This window comes from Nansenia antarctica (genome assembly GCF_963989245.1).
Source record: "Nansenia antarctica genome assembly, chromosome: 3".
Classification (NCBI taxonomy): domain Eukaryota; kingdom Metazoa; phylum Chordata; class Actinopteri; order Argentiniformes; family Microstomatidae; genus Nansenia; species Nansenia antarctica.
In genome coordinates, this window is record NC_137688.1 from 76,404,504 (window position 1) to 76,425,645 (window position 21,142).

General features: G+C 43.8%; 1 protein-coding gene across 1 annotated transcript in view; it reads left to right on the top strand.

The window, feature by feature from the left end:
* Nucleotides 1-231: 231 nt before the first annotated feature.
* Nucleotides 232-21,142, top strand: part of LOC308154421 (creatine kinase, testis isozyme-like) — a gene marked incomplete at both ends in the record, with an annotated part of 31,828 nt that continues 10,917 nt past the window's right edge. Inside the window, one exon of the mRNA XM_080527583.1 lies at nucleotides 232-626. Coding sequence (XP_080383709.1) covers nucleotides 232-626 — 395 coding nt within the window. The remainder of the gene's footprint in view (nucleotides 627-21,142) is intronic.

The window sequence follows — 21,142 nt, forward strand, 5'->3', positions numbered from 1 at the left end:
CAAACAGTCACAGAAGAGCAAAGGGCCACGGACCTAAAGGAATTGGATCTGGATCGAGATGAGCTCCCAGTAGAGAGGGCGCTGGGTCTACAATGGTGTGTGGAGACCGACTCTTTCAGATTCAAGATGGAGGTAAAACAACAGCCTTTCACCCGACGTGGTATGTTGTCGATCACCAGTTCAGTATATGACCCTTTAGGTTTCCTGGCACCAGTCACTTTGCCTGCTAAGATGATGCAGCAAGAGCTCTGTCGGAGACGATGTGGTTGGGATGATGCATTGCCACAGGACATCTTACAGCAATGGAAAAGGTGGTTGGAGGACTTAGATGTGCTGGCAGCATTCAATGTGGGCAGGTGCATCAAGCCAGTGGACTTTGGAGAGGTCAAACAGGCTCAACTACATCACTTTGCCGATGCCAGTGAAAGGGGCTACGGAACCGTAACATACATCCGGATGTTGAATCATGAGAGCAAGATCCAGGTCTCCTTTCTGCTCGGTAAAGCCAGGGTGACACCTTTGAAGGCGGTGACTATCCCCAGACTGGAGTTAACAGCAGCTGGCCTTGTTGTCAGAGTGGACTCATTACTGAAGGCAGAGTTGAACTTCCAGTTGGAGGACTCCATGTACTGGACTGACAGCACTGCAGTGTTGAAATACCTGAACAATGAGGATAGGCGCTTTCATACATTCGTGGCCAACAGAGTCTCGGCAATCAGAGAAACATCTGAACCATCACAATGGAGGCATGTTGGTTCCAAAGACAATCCAGCTGATGATGCGTCAAGAGGGTTGAAGGTCTCTGACTTTTTGAGGAATAGCAGATGGCTTGAAGGGCCCGCGTTTCTTTGGAAGCATGAGAAGGACTGGCCCAAAATGGTGGGGGAAGTGTCGGTGGACCCTAATGACCAGGAAATCAGAAAGGAGGCAACAGTAAATGCCATAAGTGACGTGTCGAGTCCTACTGACCATCTCATTGCCTACTTTTCTGATTGGAGGAGGCTCAAAACATCAGTTGCCTGGTTTCTCAGGCTAAAAGCCATGTTGTTGGAACGCAGTAACCTGAGAAAGGTGCAAGGACAAGGGGTCACGGCAATGTCCGCAAGTCGCGGTTTGATGCTAGAGGATTTCTAAGAGAGCCACAGTGAGTCGCCAGAGTCCAATATTTAAGCTGGATCCTACTTTGGAGGATGGCCTTTTGAGGGTTGGTGGAAGACTGATCAGAGGAGCAATGCCTGAGGAATCCAAACATCCGCTCATTCTCTCCAAAGATCAATATGTATCTACGCTCATTCTCAAGCATGTGCATCAAAATCTGGGTCATGGAGGGCGGGTTCACACACTGTCCAAGGTGAGGAGGAGGTTTTGGATCACCAACGCCAATTCGGCTGTCAGGAAGATTATTTCTGACTGTGGATTTTGTAAACGCTACAATGGAAGAGCAGTGGAGCAAAAGATGGCAGATCTCCCTAAGGAGAGAAACCTTCCCGATCTACCACCGTTTACCAACACTGGAGTGGATTACTTTGGACCCGTTGAAGTAAGGAGGGGAAGATCAATTTGTAAGCGGTACGGAGTTATATTTACCTGTATGGCAAGCAGGGCTATACATCTGGAGGTAGCTGTTTCATTGGAAACGGATGCTTGCATCAATGCTTTGCGGCGTTTTATTAGCAGGAGAGGACAGGTGGTCCACCTAAGGTCAGACAACGGTACCAACTTCGTTGGGGCAGAGAGAGAACTGAAGGGGGCTCTGGCTGCATTGAGTCATGAGAGAATTCAAGGAGGTTGGAATCCGTTGGAGTTTTAACCCACCAGCAGGTTCACACCATGGTGGGGTGTGGGAAAGAATGATCCGTCTGGTGAGAAGAGTTCTCAGCTCTGTCCTACGTCAGCAAACGTTGGATGATGATGGACTGCATACAGTGTTGTGTGAAGTGGAGGCCATTTTGAATGATCGGCCAATTACCAAGCTCTCGGAGGAACCCGATGACCTGGAACCACTCACGCCCAACCATCTTCTTCTCTTGAAGGGTAAACCCGCCTTACCACCTGGAGTGTTTGATCCTCAGGACCAATATGTGAGAAGACGATGGCGACAAGTTCAGTACCTCTCGGATCTTTTCTGGAAGAGATGGATACGGGAGTACTTGCCCTTGCTCCAGGAGAGGCAAAAATGGAACCAGAAGAAAAGGAGTTTGACAGCGGGAGATATCGTTGTTATTATGGATTCCTCAGCTCCTCGTGGTTCTTGGCCACTAGGCAAGGTTATAGAGGTTTTTCCAGACAAACAGGGGCTGGTACGTTCTGTGAGATTACAGACCAAATCAAGTACAATTGAAAGGCCAGTGACGAAACTTTGTTTGTTACATGAAGGGTAAATTTGTTTTGTCTGTACTTTATATTGGTTGTGGTCTGTTATAACGTTTGCTCCTTTTATGGTATTTTGTTTAAATTGTTATGTCGGTGCCAGTAACAATTAGGGGCCGGTGTGTAAGAGCCAGATATGGTCCTGTCATATTTGTGGTAATTCACTGTGTGGGCATGGGGTGGCGCTGTCACAATACCTGAGGCAGGTCTTTATAAGGTAGTACAATTGTTGTTATCGTCAGGTGTTGACCCCGGAAGGGCAAATAGGTTTGACCGCAAGGGCGCTGAGTTTGTGATTGTTATTGTTTTATACCAGTGATTAAGCCATTTGGAATGTGGCACTTAGTAACGCAATAAAGGTTTTTTATGCAGCAAACCAATGACTACGGATCGTGTATAACCAACAGAACACATCAAACTAGAACGCACGGCGCGTCAACCAGAGTCCGCGGGTTAGCATCTCAGTAGCCCAGTATTAGACTGTGCTCCTTTAACAATCATTATTTAAAAATAATAGTCATAAATACGCTAATATTTGAAAATTGATATACATTATATACTGTATCATAAATACACTTTATACACATTATATACTGTATCATAAATAAAATTGTATTTGTTCCATGTTGTTCCATGAAAATCAGTTGAGGATTACAGACATAATCAAATGTAGGCTACTGCAAGTACTTTGCTGCGATAGCTATAGCGAGACCTACTGTACAGTTTATCATTCATAACTGTCTGTACATAGACATATAATATCCTATCACTACTGCGTATGTAACTGGGGTAAAACCTGTTATAGAAATAGCTTTATACGAGGTAGATTTAGAACATGTCAGGAGGTAGAACGCACTTATCTCGGAAAAGTCATGAAAGGAGGGTCCTGAAATTTGATCAACTTCAAAGGTAGAATTTATTTTTACTCACTAGGTCAAATGACCCCACCCATGGCTGTTCTAGTGTTAATGACCCCACCCATGGCTGTTCTAGTGTTAATGACCCCACCCATGGCTGTTCTAGTGTTAATGACCCCACCCATGGCTGTTCTAGTGTTAATGACCCCACCCATGGCTGTTCTAGTGTTAATGACCCCACCCATGGCTGTTCTAGTGTTAATGACCCAACCCATGGCTGTTCTAGTGTTAATGACCCCACCCGTGGCTGTTCTAGTGTTAATGACCCCACCCATGGCTGTTCTAGTGTTAATGACCCCACCCATGGCTGTCAAAGCTCTGAATAATTGTGTGACAGTAGAGTGAAAGCCAAAGGACGTCAGCTGGAGCGGCTTTCAAGAAAAACCGGTCTCACTGTTCACAAACAGATGCATATTGCCCACATCCTCCTTTACAAAGACGCCCTCTCCTCAGCCAAATCCCAATATCTTACAGACACAATCACTGCTGGTGCTGGGAACACCAGGGCCCTGTTCTCAGTGGTCAACTACTCACTCCGCCCCCCCGACTCCCTTCTACTCCACTGAGCACTGTAACTCCCTGATGTCATTTTTCAACTCAAAAATAGCCAACATCCACCAGCAACTGACCCCTCTTATGTCCAGTTGTCCATCTCCCCTATCTCCCCATCCCCCCCTCTCTGTACCTCTCTCCTGCTTCCATCTCCCCTCTGCTGCCGATTTATCTAAACTCATCCGGAAATCCAAGCCATCCACCTGCCAACTTGACCCCCTGCCCTCCTCCCTGGTCATAGCCTCCCTCCCCTCTCTCCTGCCCCTGATAACTGCAATCATCCATTCCTCCCTCACCTCTGGTTCTGTCCCATCATCTCTCAAATCCGCAGCCATAACACCTATTCTGAAGAAACCTGGTTCAGACCCCAACATCTTCAATAACCTCCGTCCCATCTCCAACCTGCCATTTCTTTCAAAAATCATGGAAAAAGTGGTGGCTTTACAGATTCATACTCATCTCTCAAACAATAACCTCTATGAACAGTTCCAGTCTGGCTTCCGCCCCCTTCACAGCACAGAAACAGCCCTCCTCAAAATCACAAATGACCTCCTGATGGCAGCTGACTCCGGACTCATATCCATCCTCATCCTACTCGATCTGAGCGCCGCTTTTGATTCTATATCACACTCCACCCTCCTTAACCGTTTAGCCTCCATTGGTATATCTGACACCCATCTACACTGGTTCCATTCCTATCTCTCTGGCCGCACTCAATTTATACAGTTAAAATCATTCACGTCCCCCCTCTCCTCTGGTGTTCCCCAGGGCTCTGTCCTTGGCCCTATCCTCTTCATCATCTACCTCCTCCCACTTGGTCTGATTTTCCATAAATACAACATTCATTTCCACTGTTATGCGGACGACACCCAGCTCTACGTTTCCTACAAACCCACTTCCACCCTCCCTCCCTCCTCCCTCTGTGCCTGTCTACATGAACTTAAATCCTGGTTCACTTCAAATTTCCTCAAACTAAACAGTAATAAAACAGAGGTAATTCTCATTGGCTCCAAATCCACACTCACCAAGCACCCCAGTTTCACCCTCAACATTGACAACTCCTTGGTTTCCCCCTCCCCCCAGGTTAAGAGTCTGGGTGTCGTCCTCGACAGCACCCTTTCATTCCACTCCCACGTCAACAACACCATCAGGTCTGCTTACTTCCATCTTCGTAATATCAACCGCCTCCGCCCTTCACTCACTCCCAACTAGGGGTGCAACGGTTCTCGGTTTTTTTACGGACGGTACGGTTTGCGTTCCACGGCTCAATTCACTAGTGAACCGTGACGGTTTTCGGTTTTCGTTTTTTTTTTTTTTTTTTTTTTTTTTTTTTTACCTTTATTTTACCAGGAAGTCACATTGAGATTAAAACCTCTTTTACAAGAGAGACCTGGCCAAGACAGGGTCAAAATAGTAGCTTAAAAAAACAGTTCAGATAACAAGACAGGACATAAGACAGTGGCAACAATACAATAGACAAACAATGGTAGGGGTATTTACAAGGTGATTAAAACATTGAGAAGTCTAACCAAAGCAGGTACAGCGAGCGGTGACCACATCCTTTAATCTACGCTTGAAGATACTTATGGAAATAAGGGCCTCTAATTTAAAAGTAGTCTGTAGGTCATTCCAAGACCAAGGGCCATAATAAGACAAGCTTGCCCTTCCAACATTGTTCATGATAAGTGGCACCTTGTATTGTAGCCATCTACGAGACCTGAGACCCGAGCCACTCGGTATAGGGATGAACTTCAGGCCCAGATAATTCGGTAAGAAGCCAGAGATGATTTTAAACACAAGAGTGTACCAGTGTTGGAGCCTTCTGACAGAAAGAGATGGCCATCCAACCAGACTATACAGTGTACAGTGATGGGTCCTGAAGGCACTATTGGTGATGTATCTTAGAACCGAATGATACAGGGGGTCTAGCTTGGATAAAGTGGACAGAGAAGCAAACCTATATACTGTATCACCATAATCCAATTGTGAAAGGAAAAGGGCGGAGACAAGACGTTTTCTGGAAGCCAAGGAAAAGCAAGATTTAAATCTATACAGGAAGCCCACTGTACGCTTAAGCTTTATGGCGAGAAGATCAATTTGGCCGCGTTCGTAAATTAGCTCTGAGAGCGCCGGAGCGTCCACGTGAATGCCTCGAACGCGGCCTTTGGTCAGAGGTCGAGTTGGTCTGGAACGTTTGTTTCTGAACCGAACCGTACCGAAAACCGTGACCCAAAATACCGAACCGTACCGAACCGTGGGCCAACTGAACCGTTGCACCCCTACTCCCAACAGCGCCGCAATCCTGGTCCACTCCCTCGTCACTTCCCGCCTAGATTACTGTAACTCCCTTCTCTTTGGTCTCCCCCACAAACTGCTCCACAAGATCCAACTGGTCCAGAACGCTGCTGCCCGTATTGTCACCAGAACCCCCTGTCATCAGTCACATCACCCCCATTCTACACCAACTCCACTGGCTCCCCATCAAACACCGCATCGATTACAAAATCCTTCTCCATACTTTCAAGGCCATCCATAACCCCGCCCCTCCATACCTCTCCATAGAGAGCAGTAGAGGGCAGTAGAGTGCAGTAGAGAACAGCAGGGGGCAGTAGAGAGCAGTAGGGGGCAGTAGAGAGCAGTAGAGAGCAGTAGAGAGCAGTAGAGAGCAGTAGAGGGCAGTAGAGGGCAGTAGAGAGCAGTAGAGAGCAGTAGAGGGCAGTAGAGGGCAGTAGAGAGCAGTAGAGAGCAGTAGAGAGCAGCAGAGAGCAGTAGAGTGCAGTAGAGAGCAGTAGAGAGCAGTAGAGAGCAGTAGGGGGCAGTAGAGAGCAGTAGAGGGCAGTAGAGTGCAGTTGCTATTCCTAAAATTGATTTTCTATCATATTTCTCTCTTGTCTGTTTTTATTATGTTTTATTCCCCAATTTTGTAAATTGATTCACTTACTTTAGACAAATGTAGTAAGTCACTTTGGATAAAAGTGTTTACATGTGGCTGACCTGTAGTCCAGGACTGGGTTAGATTGGGGATAACGGTGTTTACATGTGGCTGTCCTGTAGTCCAGGGCCCTATTCCACGAAGCTCGATAAAGTTCTAAGCCTCGATAACGTTTTAAGCCTCGAAAATGTTAGCTTGCGTTCGGTGCCATCAATGTGGCTCAAATAATTCGCTGCTTGGTTGAGCTCCTTCTGAGTCAGATATAACTAGCCTGGTCGCGACCAGGCTAAAACACAGGCTATAGTGAGACGCACGTCGAAAAAGGCTCACAGGCGGAAACTACATCCCGAACGACAGTTCCTCCCTAGGAAATATTAGTTCCCACTTCACACAAGATAGATAGATGGATAGGTTGACTGTGTGATAGACAGATAATTTGATATTTTGAAAGTGTGATCGATCGATAGATAGTTTGATTGTGTGATAGATAACTTGATATTTTGAAAGTGTGATAGATAGATCGATATATCAATAAAGAAAAGAGTGTAAAAAAAAAAGTAATTCTCTCAACTTGCGTTGCTGTCATCACAGCGGTCTGGCTGGCGTAGTGGTTAAGGCTGCGGACTCGAGTTCCAAAGGTTGCGAGTTCGAGACTTGACTAAGTCATTCTTTTTTCTTTTTTTTTTACATTTAACCGAAGATTTCATGCAAAGGTTTCAAACACCATTGTAATCGTGTCAGTTCTTGTAAATTAGCCTGCACCATAATTTTATAGCCTACATACTTTTTTAGATGAGATTTTAGATTAGATTCAGACAACGAAATGCAGTAAAAAGTGCGCCTGAAGAGGGATTTGAACCACCGATATAAAATGACGAATAAAACCTGTGGCAGCGGTCGATACCACTAGGCCATTGTGGCGATATGACGGTTTGTAGCCTGCTGCTGATATCACCACAGTAGTAAATATTCATTTATTAAAATATGAACATATAACAATAACTGGGGCTAGTATGACCTACGCATTTAATCGGTCAGCAATTTCTTGCCAAACCATTTCCCTCGCCTTGTTAATTGCGGCAGTATTGCACTATTTTACATCTTATTTTTCCGTCTTCATAAAAAATCAATAATTCGGAATGCTGCGCAAATGTAGTACCCCTGCAGAGTGGAGTATCTTCATTTCGACAGATCGACTCTTCTGGGCTGCGTATGTCTGCGTGCACGCGCCCATATCGAAGATTTGTAAGCCTGTCTTCTGTGAACACTGATGACACAAGGCTGATCCTCATTCGAGGAATCACCTGAGGCTTGAAATCCAATCTCGAGTTCCCTGAGCGCCGCATTTATTTATAGCGCCGCTATACTGATCCACCTTTAGTGGAACGGCCCCCAGGACTGGGTTAGATTGGGGATAACGGTGTTTACATGTGGCTGTCCTGTAGTCCAGGGGCCCATTCCACGAAGGTCGATTATCTTCTAATCCTCGATAAAGTTCTAATCGGCGATAATTTTATCTTGCGTTCGGGTCCATCAATGTGGCTCAAATAATTCGCTGTTTGGTTGCTATGCAACATAGCCTCCCGAGTTATTCTGATCGCGAGCAGGCTAAGAGGCTGGCTAAAGTAATGCGTGCGTCAAAAATGTCTCACAGGCGGAAACTATATCCCGAACGACAGTTCCATCAAGTGTCTTTTAGGAAATATTAGTTCCCACTTTTTACGAGATAGATAGATAGATAGTTTGACTGTGTGATAGATAGATAATTTGAAAGTGTGATAGATAGATAAATAAATTAAAAAGTGTAAAAAATAAAATAAAATAAATAGGTATGTCTATTAACTTGCATTGCTTTTGACACAGCGGTCTGGCTGGCGCAGTGGTTAAGGCAACCAGCTAGAGTTCCGAAGGTTGCGAGTTCGAGACTTGAATACGTTTTTTTTTTTTTTTTTTTTACATTTAACCGAAGATTTCATGCAAAGGCTTCAAACACCATTGTAATCGTGTCAGTTATTGTAAATTAGCCTGCACCACAATTTTATAGCCTACATACTTTTTTAGATGAGATTTTAGATTAGATTCAGACAACGAAATGCAGTAAAAAGTGTGTCTGAAGAAGGATTTGAACCACCGATTTAAAAAGACGAATAAATACTATAGCAGCGGTCGATACCACTAGGCCATTGTGACGATAAGACGGCTTGTAGCCTGCTGCGGATATCACCACAGTAGTAAATATTCATTTATTAAAATATGAACATATAACAATAACTGGGGCTAGTATGACCTACGCATTTAATCGGTCAGCAATTTCTTGCCAAACCATTTCCCTCGCCTTGTTAATTGCGGTAGTATTGCACTATTTTACATCTTATTTTTCCGTCTTCATAAAGATCAATAATTCGGAATGCTGCGCAAATGTAGGACCCCTGCAGAGTGGAGTATCTTTATTTCGACAGATCGACTCTTCGGGGCTCTTTATGTCTGCGTGCACGCGCCCATATCGAGGATTTCTAAGCCGGTGTTCTGTGAACACTCATGACACAAGCCTGATCCTCGTTCGAGGAATCACCTGAGGCTTGAATTCCAATCCCGAGTTGCCTGATCGCCTGATTGATTTATTTCAATCGCCGATATACTAATCCACTTTAGTGGAACGGCCTCCAGGACTGGGTTAGACTGGGGATAACGGTGTTAACATGTGGCTGTCCTGTAGTCCAGGACTGGGTTAGATTGGGGAACTAGCCCTGATATATCAACCCCACACAGTGGGAGAGAGCAGGACTGTCAGATGATGCAGGCACTGACTGACTTACACTGCACTGGCAGCATTGGTTTTACAACAGTGCAATGACACTCACCAATAACAAAGACTTACCATCCATCTCACTGTCTTTCATCTCCACTCTTCCTCTGTCCTCTTGATTCACCGTCACTCCCTCCTCCCTCCTTTGGTCTCCTCCATCCTCTTCTTTCACCATCACACCATTCTCCTCTACATCCTCTTCCTCCAGCTTCACTGCCACCATCTCTGGACCCCACTGTGGGCTTTTCACCATCACACCATTCTCCTCTACATCCTCTTCCTCCAGCTTCACTGCCACCATCTCTGGACCCCACTGTGGGCTTTTCAGGGCTGGAGAACCACGGCCAGATCCAGGGGACTCGGTGGATTCTGGTTCATACATGGTTACCATGGTTACAGCTGAAGAGGACCTGCGGCTAGAAACACTGGAGGCAGAAACAGCGCATGTCGATTAGACATGACAGACAAACAGTTCACTGAACTCCCATCTAGACTGACAGGACACGTCCTGCAAATGCAATAATAATATTACTGATGGCATTTGCTGTAATTAAAGGGTCTGGAAAGTAATCATTAAATGGTTCCAATTGTATTTTGTGTCCAGGAAAAATGTTAACACATAATAAACTATGAAAATAATCTTCTAGTTAGGCTCTACTTCCTGGTCAGACAGTTCTGAGGCTGTGTGGGCGTGGCCTTTGCACGCTTGACTGGCAGCTCCCTTCCAAGCCAGCTTGCTGCCTTATCATACAGATGACATTCATCTGTTAGACATGCTTAGAGTTCTGCCTAGGGATGCACGATATTATCGGCACCGATATTTATCGGCCCGATAATGGGAAATTAATGTTATTAAATATTTATCGGTTTTATACAATTTCAGCCGATATAGAGCCGACAATATGAAGCCGGAAATATTTCTGCTTCCGGTTTCCGCGCTCATGATGCTGCGCCTGCGTACAACCACGCAGTGTAGAGACGAGAGCGAAACATGTCTTCCCCGGTGTGGACATTCTTCAGAGTTTCTGAGGCAGATAGTGCGTTTGCAATTTGCAACACATGTTCGACAAAAGTTCGGAGAGGAGGGCAAAGGTCTACGAGTTACAACACAACGAATCTCATAAGTCACCTTAAGATTCACCATTGCAAGCACGCTGTATGGAAGGAATATCAAGCACTAGTAGCAGAAGGTAGCCTAGCTGCGAAAAAAAAAAGCTGCTGTGCCTATTGAACACGCATTTGAAAACTGCAGGAAGTTTACTCGAGACAGCTCAAAGGCTCAAGCAATCAATGAAAAAATTATGGAGTTTATGGCCCTCGACGACCAGCCTTTCTCTGTAGTAGAAGATAAAGGATTTCGCCAGCTAATTTCACATTTAGAGCCCCGGTATACACTCCCAAGCCGCCGCTATTTTGCAGACGTGTGCCTGCCTGCTCTGTATGATAGTCGCCACACACATAGTCTGATCGATACTAGCATAAGCCAGATAAGTTTTATCACAACCTACCTCATCCTCATGCACTAAAAGTAGCATAGCCCAGCCCTTTTCAGTTGCTTTATTAAGCATACTAGTGTAGCCTACTATGTGCCTTGTGTCATTCTGTTTATCTGCAGACTAAGCAGCCATTTGGCACTAGTTTCTGTAAAAGTTCTATAAAACTTTTGGTTCTATAAAAGTCTTTATTTTTGTATTGACTGATGCACTTTATTTATTTATTTCTTGATATTTTATTTATGCATTTTCAATTTACAGGGATGGACAAGATGCACTTTATTTTTGACACTTTTTTGATCTAATTACTCTTAGGTGAGTCTTTTTTGTTTTCATAAAAGGAGGCCAGATCTTGGCTAAAAAAAAGCATTGTGCACAGTGTCTATAACAGATTCTGTTTCTTAGAGGAAATAATAAATGAACATTTGAAGAGTCAGAAGTGGTCTCTTTGTTGTGTTAACAATAGTGATGTAAGTTAGATTTGGTGAGATCACTATGGAATATTAAATCATCAATCTTTGCTCACTACATAGCCTTTCTTACCTTCAGGTGTGCATGAACTACAGGTTATCAACTGTGAAATTATATCTGTTCTCATATCGGTTATCGGCCACGAGAAGCGGGTAAACATCGGTATCGGTATCGGTTGGAAAAAAATACATATCGTGCATCCCTAGTTCTGCCCTTTAACTACCAACTGTTTAATTACCAACTGTTTAACTACCAACTGTTTAATTACCAACTGTTTAATTACCTACTGTTTAATTACCAACTGTTTAATTACCTACTGTTTAATTACCTACTGTTTAATTACCAAATGTTTAATTACCTACTGCCCTTTAACTACCAACTGTTTAATAACTGTTAAGCTGCTGTTGAAATGTGTAAATACTGAGCTAATACAAATACAAATGGACTTATGCACCTGCAGTATGATTATAGTCATGCACTGCAGTATGACTCATCATATCAATTCAATGACCACCATTAGCATACTGTACACCTGGCACCCTATGGTGAATTATTGAACAGGATATTTGTGGACAGGATCCACAGCATGTGTTAGCGTTAGCAGCATGTGTTAGGGTTAGCAGCATGTGTTAGCGTTAGCAGCATGTGTTAGCGTTGGCAGCATGTGTTAGGGTTAGCAGCATGTGTTAGGGTTAGCAGCATGTGTTAGGGTTAGCAGCATGTGTTAGGGTTAGCAGCATGTGTTAGGGTTAGCAGCATGTGTTAGCGTTAGCAGCATGTGTTAGGGTTAGCAGCATGTGTTAGGGTTAGCAGCATGTGTTAGGGTTAGCAGCATGTGTTAGGGTTAGCAGCATGTGTTAGGGTTAGCAGCATGTGTTAGGGTTAGCAGCATGTGTTAGGGTTAGCAGCATGTGTTAGCGTTAGCAGCATGTGTTAGGGTTAGCAGCATGTGTTAGGGTTAGCAGCATGTGTTAGGGTTAGCAGCATGTGTTAGGGTTAGCAGCATGTGTTAGGGGTTAGCAGCATGTGTGACTTACTGATCAGTTGTAGCACAACGGTGTTGGTCTGGTCTTCTAATTCGCTGCTGTATTTTCACAATATCCGCCGTGTTTAGTTTCTTCCCACACTGGACGTAGCACTGGCGCATGTCCTCATGACCACAACTATGCTGGAGCCTAATAAGATTGTCCTTCCGGTGGTTCTGTCCTTCTGCCTCTGCATCAGGGGACCCAAGGTGTGTCCTCTGGCTCTCTGACACTGAGTAAGCAGAAGCCTCCATCTCTCTGCCCAGATGGACAGTTCACAGTGCAGGGAATCCTACCAACACAGATGATCAAAATATTAAAACAGAGTGACGGAATTTAATCAAAACATTGAACATTTCTTTTTCCAGAATTGGAAAACAGTAGCCAAGCTACAGTTAGGTCCATTTGGACTCTTTGACAGAACTGTTGTTATTTTAGTTGTTTACTAAAACATATTCAAGTTATAGTCATAGAATGAATATGGCCTTAAAGTGCAGACTGTCAAACACCCTCTTTAATTTGAGGGTATCCAGATCCAAGTTGGAGGAAGGGTTTAGATCATCGTTTCTCAAATATTTTTTAAAGGGGGGCGTTGAGGTGTTCTTGGGGGGCGTTTACGCATACAGTATTTTTCTCATGAAAAACAGCTGTGTTATTACGGGCACATTCGTAAATGCACGAACGGTCAGTTCGCTCGGACAAACCGTGTTTTCAGTCAGAGCGCCCATCTCTGAGCGCTCTGAACTTGGCCAGGCTCTGTGACGCAGACACACGTAGCGCAGCGCCCAAAAAAATTAAAGTGAGTGTCATCAAGAAGATGGAGAAGCTAAAAACTCAGCTAGCAAAGGCAGAGCTTTTGATAGTTTCCAATGTGTCTGGGTAAGCTGCATTGTAGAAGAATCTTGACAGTTCATGTACAGTGCAGAAATTGCAATACTATGCTACGATAGAAAGAACCCCGGTTCATCCCATCTGTAACGTCATGTTGACCAATGCCCAACTTCTATGAGTGTTTTCCTTGTAGGCTATGCTTGAGTGACATATGTTTCAGTTTGTGGGCTCATTGTAATTGTTGCGTTCGCTTCGTTCGCTTCCTTTCAATACAGCTTATTTAATTTAGTTAAAATTAGTGCTATACCATACCACCATACCAGAACATCGCAGCAGGAACAACCTATCTCAAAAAAGTGATCGTTATAAACCAGTCCTGAAAGTTCTCTGTCGCTTACCAATAATCGAACCTAGAGAAATCAGCTACGAATGTCCCCTCCCCTTGCAGGTTCATCACAGTATATTACATAAATGTATTACTGTTAAGTGTTGTTGTGGATGTTATCCCTAGTGCCATTCTGAGGTTAGCATTGCGATGTGTTTGCAAACTAAAATATACGATAGCTTTTTTGTGATATGTTGCTCCTCTTGTGATGTCCTGGAAACGAACGCATCAGCTGCAGCGTCTTTTGTATTGATCAGCTGTCATCAGTGTTATAAATGCACGAACGGTCAGTTCGCTCGGACAAAACCGTGTTTTCTGTCAGAGCACCCATCTCTGAGCGCTCCCAGAGCGCAGAGCTCTGAACTTTGGAACTTTGTTATGTTTTGATATGTTTTGATATGAGAAATTCGAAGTGGTCAGTTTATGAAAATAATACCATAGAATACTAAATAAAATATTTAAATAATAGCCCCCTAGCGTTTGCCGCCATATTGTGACAGCCCCCCCCCCAAAGTCCAATCAAAAATGAATAAATATTAGCATCATAAAACAGCAATTTGGAGAAATGCAACACCAGCACACTTTAAAAAACTAACAATGTTAGTTGTAATGAACAGTTCTGCAGCCTACTGTTTGTTCTGCATCGGACATGTGTGAAATTGCTGCTGTTCCGTAGCAGTCTGTTTGTATTCTCTGATGTTGTCTGAGTTTGTTTAACACTCAGAAACAGCATTTTTATTCACATTCACATGGCTTTTCTGCTCTCTGATAAACTAATGATAATGATATTCCAACTGCCCAGTTAAATCCAATCTATTATTTGGCATTCAGTGACATGCTTTTTAAATGATATAACACAGAATATTAGTCAACATTAATATTTAGGGAAGAAAATAAGCCAACTTTTTTTTATGGGGGGGGGCGGTAAGAGACCTGGATAATGGACAGGGGGGCGCTGGCCCAAAAAAGGTTGAGAACCACTGGTTTAGAGAGAGAGACATACAGAGAGAGACATACAGAGAGAGACAGACAGAGAGAGACAGAGTTAGAGAGAGAGACATACAGAGAGAGACATACAGAGAGAGACAGACAGAGAGACAGAGTTAGAGAGACAGAGAGAGACAGAGTTAGAGAGAGAGAGACATACAGAGAGAGACATACAGAGCAGGGCTCTACAGTGCGACCATTTCACTCGCATTTGCGACTAAAAATACATCTGTGCGACTAGAGAAATAAATTCACGAGCACACGTGCGAGTACAGATATATATATTATTATTATTTTTTTTATTTATTTTTTTTTAAATTCTAAAAATAAATCTGCGCGAACCGTGTGGCCACATTTTAAGCCGTCAGCCAGCCCGCTACGACCACGGGAAGTCATGTTAAAAGTGAAGTTACTTCTGTTAAACTGGCGCTAAGCTAACATCGCTAATCGCTAACTCCCTTTTGGGCCTTAAAGAGACAAGCGCCCTTTTCTCATCTCAAGCTTCATTAGCTTCATTAGCTCACCACATCTACAGATTTGGTCCCACACGCTCCAGATTTGAACCCAAGGTTACAACCAGGGTTAACTACCCAGGGTAGAAAGTAGAAAGCTCTCAGACCTTCAGAACCCATTGAAAGTAGTGGAGGTACTCCAGAAGTCCAAATGCATCTCTAATCCTAGGAAACCCTAGGAAGCAAGTTGCCTAATGGCATGAAAATGCAACATGTTGTACTTGAGTGTGGCAGAGAGGTGGGACCCCCGGGGATGGTGGTGTGCTAACAGCTAGCCGCCGCAGAGGCACCGTGCTGGGCTGGCCACCTCCACATGTCACCACCCCGGGCAGCATGGGGCTGGGGACTGGTCATCTGGATGTGGGGTAGTTTAATACCCCTAGATGTGGAGTTGTCTGGCCACCGTGTGTGACTGATGTAGCCTGACCCAGCAGCAGGGAGGTGGGCAGCATGGAGACAGACCTCTGCATGGCCTGGCTGGGCTGCTAGCTGACAGACCTAGCCCTAAAGCCTGGCTGGGCTGCTAGCTGCTAGCTGACAGGCATGACATGGATGAATGAATGAACATGCTGCTAACCAGGAGAACTTGACACAGCTAGTTACCATAATACAATGCCATCAACTCTGCGTCTAGTAGGGCTGTAGGCATGGGCCAATGTGTGATTTTGGTGCAAAAATTGCAAAATCACTAATAAAAATGTGTTATAATTACATTTTTCACTGTGCTCCTAAATTTCTTTGTGTGCCCCTAACATTTTTCATTTAGGAGCACATGTGCTCCTAGTGAAAAAGGTTAGCGTAGAGCCCTGCAGAGAGATACAGACAGAGAGACAGAGTTAGAGAGACAGAGAGAGACAGACAGAGAGACAGAGTTAGAGAGACAGAGAGAGACAGAGACACACGCCGCTGTTTAGAAGCCCAGCCGCTGCAGTGCATCATGGGAGGAGGAGGAGCTTCACCACAGGGCCTAACCCTGACCCATAACCCCTAACCCTGACCCCTAACCCTGACCCCTAACCCTAACCCTTGACCCTGACCCCTAACCCTGACCCTAACCCTGACCCCTAACCCTGACCCTGACCCTGACCCCTAACCCTGACCCCTAACCCTGACCCCTAACCCTGACCCCTAACCCTGACCATGACCCCTAACCCTGACCCTAACCCTGACCCCTAACCCTGACCCTAACCCTGACCCCTAACCCTGACCCCTGACCCTGACCCCTCATCATACAGCAAGACAATGACCCCAAACATAGCAGAGCATCGCCATAGCAACTTATTTCAGAGTCAAAAAGCGGTGATGATACGATTTTAGGCAAAAAGCATCCGGAAGAGTCAGTGACTTCAGCCAGTTATTGCAGCAAAGTATTGTTGAACAAATGCTAAACATGAGTAGCCTACTTCATGTGGACATTATATGTTTTTTCCAATACCTTTACTCTAGCCCTGAAATAGGGGGAGTATGTCAAAAAACATTGCACTTTCTAAATGGTGAACCCAAGAAAAAGAAAACATTGAATTAAAGCTGAGAATCTCTACTTTAACCTCACAGTAATTGTTTGATTTCAAATCCAAACTGTTGGAGAATAGAGCTAAAATAATAATAATAACAATAATACTACAGCCCCCACCACACACACAACAATAAACTAAAGTGATTATTCTGCCAACGTGGTTGAGCTGGCTATGACAGCCAGACAGGAACGCTTTGGTGTGAATAGAAGTGTCTCCACCTCTTCACACAGTCAATGTTCAGCTCATAGTCTGCATAAGGACATAATGACCCAGCAACAATGGATGAAAATATGATGAAGACATTCCCATGGAAACGGGACAAACCTCTATATGATATTGTTATATACCTGTAGTCTGTAGCTTGCTAGATACATTAAACAATCCATGCCAAGAATGTCACTCAAGTGTCAAATACGTGTCAACTCAATTGATATGAATCTCTGAATCACCTTCAGCTAGCCAACTGACTCGACAGGCAGCATAGGTGATGATGATGGATAGATGGACTGTCACCGAATCATCGATATTATTCAAATACTTATGGAATCAATTACTTATATCAATGACTTATTGTTCAATGACTTAAGGAATATAATATATATGATATAATACAAGCCTGGTAACAAAAGGCCGCGTTCGTAAATGAGCTCTGAGAGCGCCGGGGCGTCGACGTGTCTGCTGAGCTAGCTAGCTAGCAGCTCGTATGGTACATACCCACCCACCCAGCCATCACCTTGTCACCTTGAGATGTCTTAAGATGTCTTAATTAACCAAAATATCATCAAATGTGTCTTAAGATGTCTTAATTAACCCAAATAAGACATTTTGTCTGTCAAGATGTCAAATGTGTCTTAAGACGTCTCGAGACACGGTGATGGCTGGGTATGTAATTGCACTGTTCGAAAAATAAAGGAAGTTATGATCAAACAAATAGCTAATTCAGTGACAGATAAGGTGTTTGTTTACATATCCTTAGTTTGTATAGGTATGTCGTGTGTGAGTATATATATATATATATATAGATATAGATATAAAATACCGTATTATTCCAGAACACAGAAGAAGTTCGTCCAACGTCTGTTTAACAGGAGCCGCGACCTGGAAGTTCAATCAACAGGGTTGCCAGATGGGATCAACAATTCCAGCCTAACTACAGTCTAAGAATAGCTAAATCCACCAAAAACCAGCCCAAAACCTAGATTGTCAGAAAACCGCTATTTACTATTGGGTAGGTGCCCATTGGGTAGGAGGCCTGTATGTCTGTTGCCAATGATATTTGTAAAATAAAATGTGATCAAAAGTAACCCATTCGTCGGGAATACGCCCCATCTGGCAACCCTGGGTCAAATAATTGACTGCCACAGTTGCAGTCCAGTACCCAGGACGGGTAGAACATTGTCCATTAGAAACATAAGGGATATGAAGTTGGAATACAATTCTCATCAGCATAAAATGTGTTATTTTAATATAGGAATAATACGCTTTTAAAAATGGATCATGTAGAAGTATTATGCTTTCTCACATTCCGACTCTCTCGTAAATGCGGAAGCCATGACAGAAATGTCATTTACTTTTTCTGTAATTACTTATTAAAGATTTGAAAAAGTATGATAACCATCTTATTATCTTAGTGTAATGGTATGGTAGTCACACACATACAGTATAACAAGAAGAGTTGTGATCTCATATGTTCAGATCATGATACATTGTGCAGTGTACAGGTTTTCACATGACAAACTGGGTACCATCACTTTTCTGAACTATTACATTTATTCTTTAAAAAATCAAATATATGACTCTTACAAAAAAAATGACAGGATCAGGAATATCTCAATACAAAAGAGGAGGCATCACTTCAGTGCCCAATATCCATAATGCAATATACTCTTCAATACAACATATATCTTTTTAAACATTTTGGGTAAAACAATCCAATAGCCTACACTATAGAGGAACTGCTAATAAATATAGTAAAGCAAACTTCAGTCTTGAGTTACACCTGTCACATCACACGACACTGAGAAGGCAACATGACACGATAAAGAAAACAGCGGTCGGGGGGGAAGTCATGTCTTATGTGTCCCGTTTCTATTTGTCAGGAAGGCATGTGGAGTCGTGACACCAGTTCAAGCACTTTGGACCTCTTGCTGCAGGGCGAGTCTTGGGCAGCGTGTGGGGTCATATCCAAACCATACAAGTGCTCCAGGAAGCCATAAAAGGAGCCAAGCTGCTCTGGGTAACCCAGATCAAACACCCGCAAGAGCTTGAACAGCTTGTCAAGAGCATTAACTCAGGCCCTCTCGAGGCAGGGGTATTGCCATCCTATCAACAGGGGCAACGATGTGGCCTGGGGTGGTCCAGTGGTCTAGCACCACGGTCTACAGTGCACACATGCCCATGTCGACATGGGTTCGAATCCGGCCCATGCCCTGCTGACATGCCCTCTCTCTCCCTTCTTCTCCTTACTTTCCTGTCTGTCTTCGATGTATCTGTCTAATAAAATGTACAAATATGAGTGGGACTGCCCCACTCGGAAAAAATAACAACAAAAAGAAAAAACAGGGGCAACGATGCAAAGCTGCCGGCCAGGTGCCTCCAGAGGCCCCATGCTCACAATGTAGGAGGGTTCAACCTGGGAGCCAGACTCTGGGCCCTCCAAAGAACCAACCATGAGATTGGAAGTGTGAGAGAGGAAAGGAAGAAGGTTAAACATTGAATGGAGATGGCACACAGAGTCTGGCTGAGTATGAATCATTGCTAGTGAAAACAATTATATTTTCAGCAAGCGCATGAGTTATAAATCTATAGTGCCCTGCACTTAAGTAATGGGACAGTGAAGCATATTTTCCTCTTTTGGCTCTACACTCCAAAAGCTTCAGGGTGTTTTTGGGTGTGTGTAAAAAATGACCACATTCCTATGATTGAATGATCGATTGCATGGCTAATAAAACATTGTTTGTTTGGTTTATTTGAAATCAAACAATTACTGTGAGGTTAACATAGAGGAAGCCTTTTCAACCGAGTTCTTGAAATACCAACTGGAGCAGGCCATATCACAACTGGGTTACAGATGTAAACTTTTAGTTGTCATATTTGGCAGCCTGGGCCATGTTCACAAGCTTGTTGTCAGAGGCCTTCAAATGGCTGGCCTATCTAAGAGAAGGGCCAAACAGTTAGCAAAGTATTGCTCAGTATCTGCTATTATTGGTAGCCGCTCAATGTGGAGAAGGCAGTGCTTCTTGTACTCATGAGCTTTATACTGTCTGTTTTATAGGCATAACTGGTTGTCAATTCAGCACTATTGTAACTGACTGTTTTCATAATGTCAAAGTGTGTGTGTGTGTGTGTGTGTGTGTGTGTGTGTGTTTCTGGTAAGGAGCAAACTATAATAATAATATTTAGAGGTCAGAAATACAGAGGAACTTACAATGTTTTGTATTTCCTCCTTTTTAGGCTCGGGCCTGTCGCCTCCTGCTGCACCAAGTAAATAAGAGTGTGTGTGTGTGTGTGTGTGTGTGTGTGTGTGTGTCTGTGTGTGTGTGTGTGTGTGTGTGTGTTTTCTACCTCCTTTGTTCTTAATGTGCATTATTTTAGATTAGTTTCAACCCATTCTTCTTTCTCCCCTGCAGCTGGTCCATTCATTGAGACAATAAATATTGAGACAATTAGGGATGCACCGAACATTCGGCCACCGAATGTATTCGGCCGAATATCGCAAAATAAAGCACATTCGGTATTCGGCCGAATGTGTGAAAACACCGAATGTTTACCACCGAATAGTGGCCGTGTTTTGATGACGCAATACAATTAAATATAACTCTCAACAGGCGCGCGGCGCGAGGCGACGCGCTTTCAAAACTGGCTGCGTTCGTAAATTCACTCAGGAAGTCCGATCAGCACTCGTGGAATGCCTCTCGTCCAATCAAATGACTCGGTTTCTCTATGACGTCGGGCCCAGTGTGCGCTCCAGCGCTCTCAGAGCGACTTTACGAACGCAACCTTACACTCATCTAGCTAGTTAGCTTAGCAGTCGTAGCGGAAGAAGCAGAGTTGTTGCCTTGTTGAAAACATATTCAGACTCCCAGCTGTTCTACACGAGTTTATGACATGCAGCTGTATCATGCGGTGGTTTCTATGCAAACCAGAGACTATAAAAACAAAAGATATTCATTCTGAAATAACATGAACTATTATCCTTACACTCAGGTGGACTCAATTCAACTTGTTGAATGACTTGTTGAAGACATTTAGCATTTGACCTAATTTTAAGAGTGACAAAGGGTCTGAATACTTATGTACATGAGGTATTTCTGTATTTACATTTGAATACATTTGCAAACATTA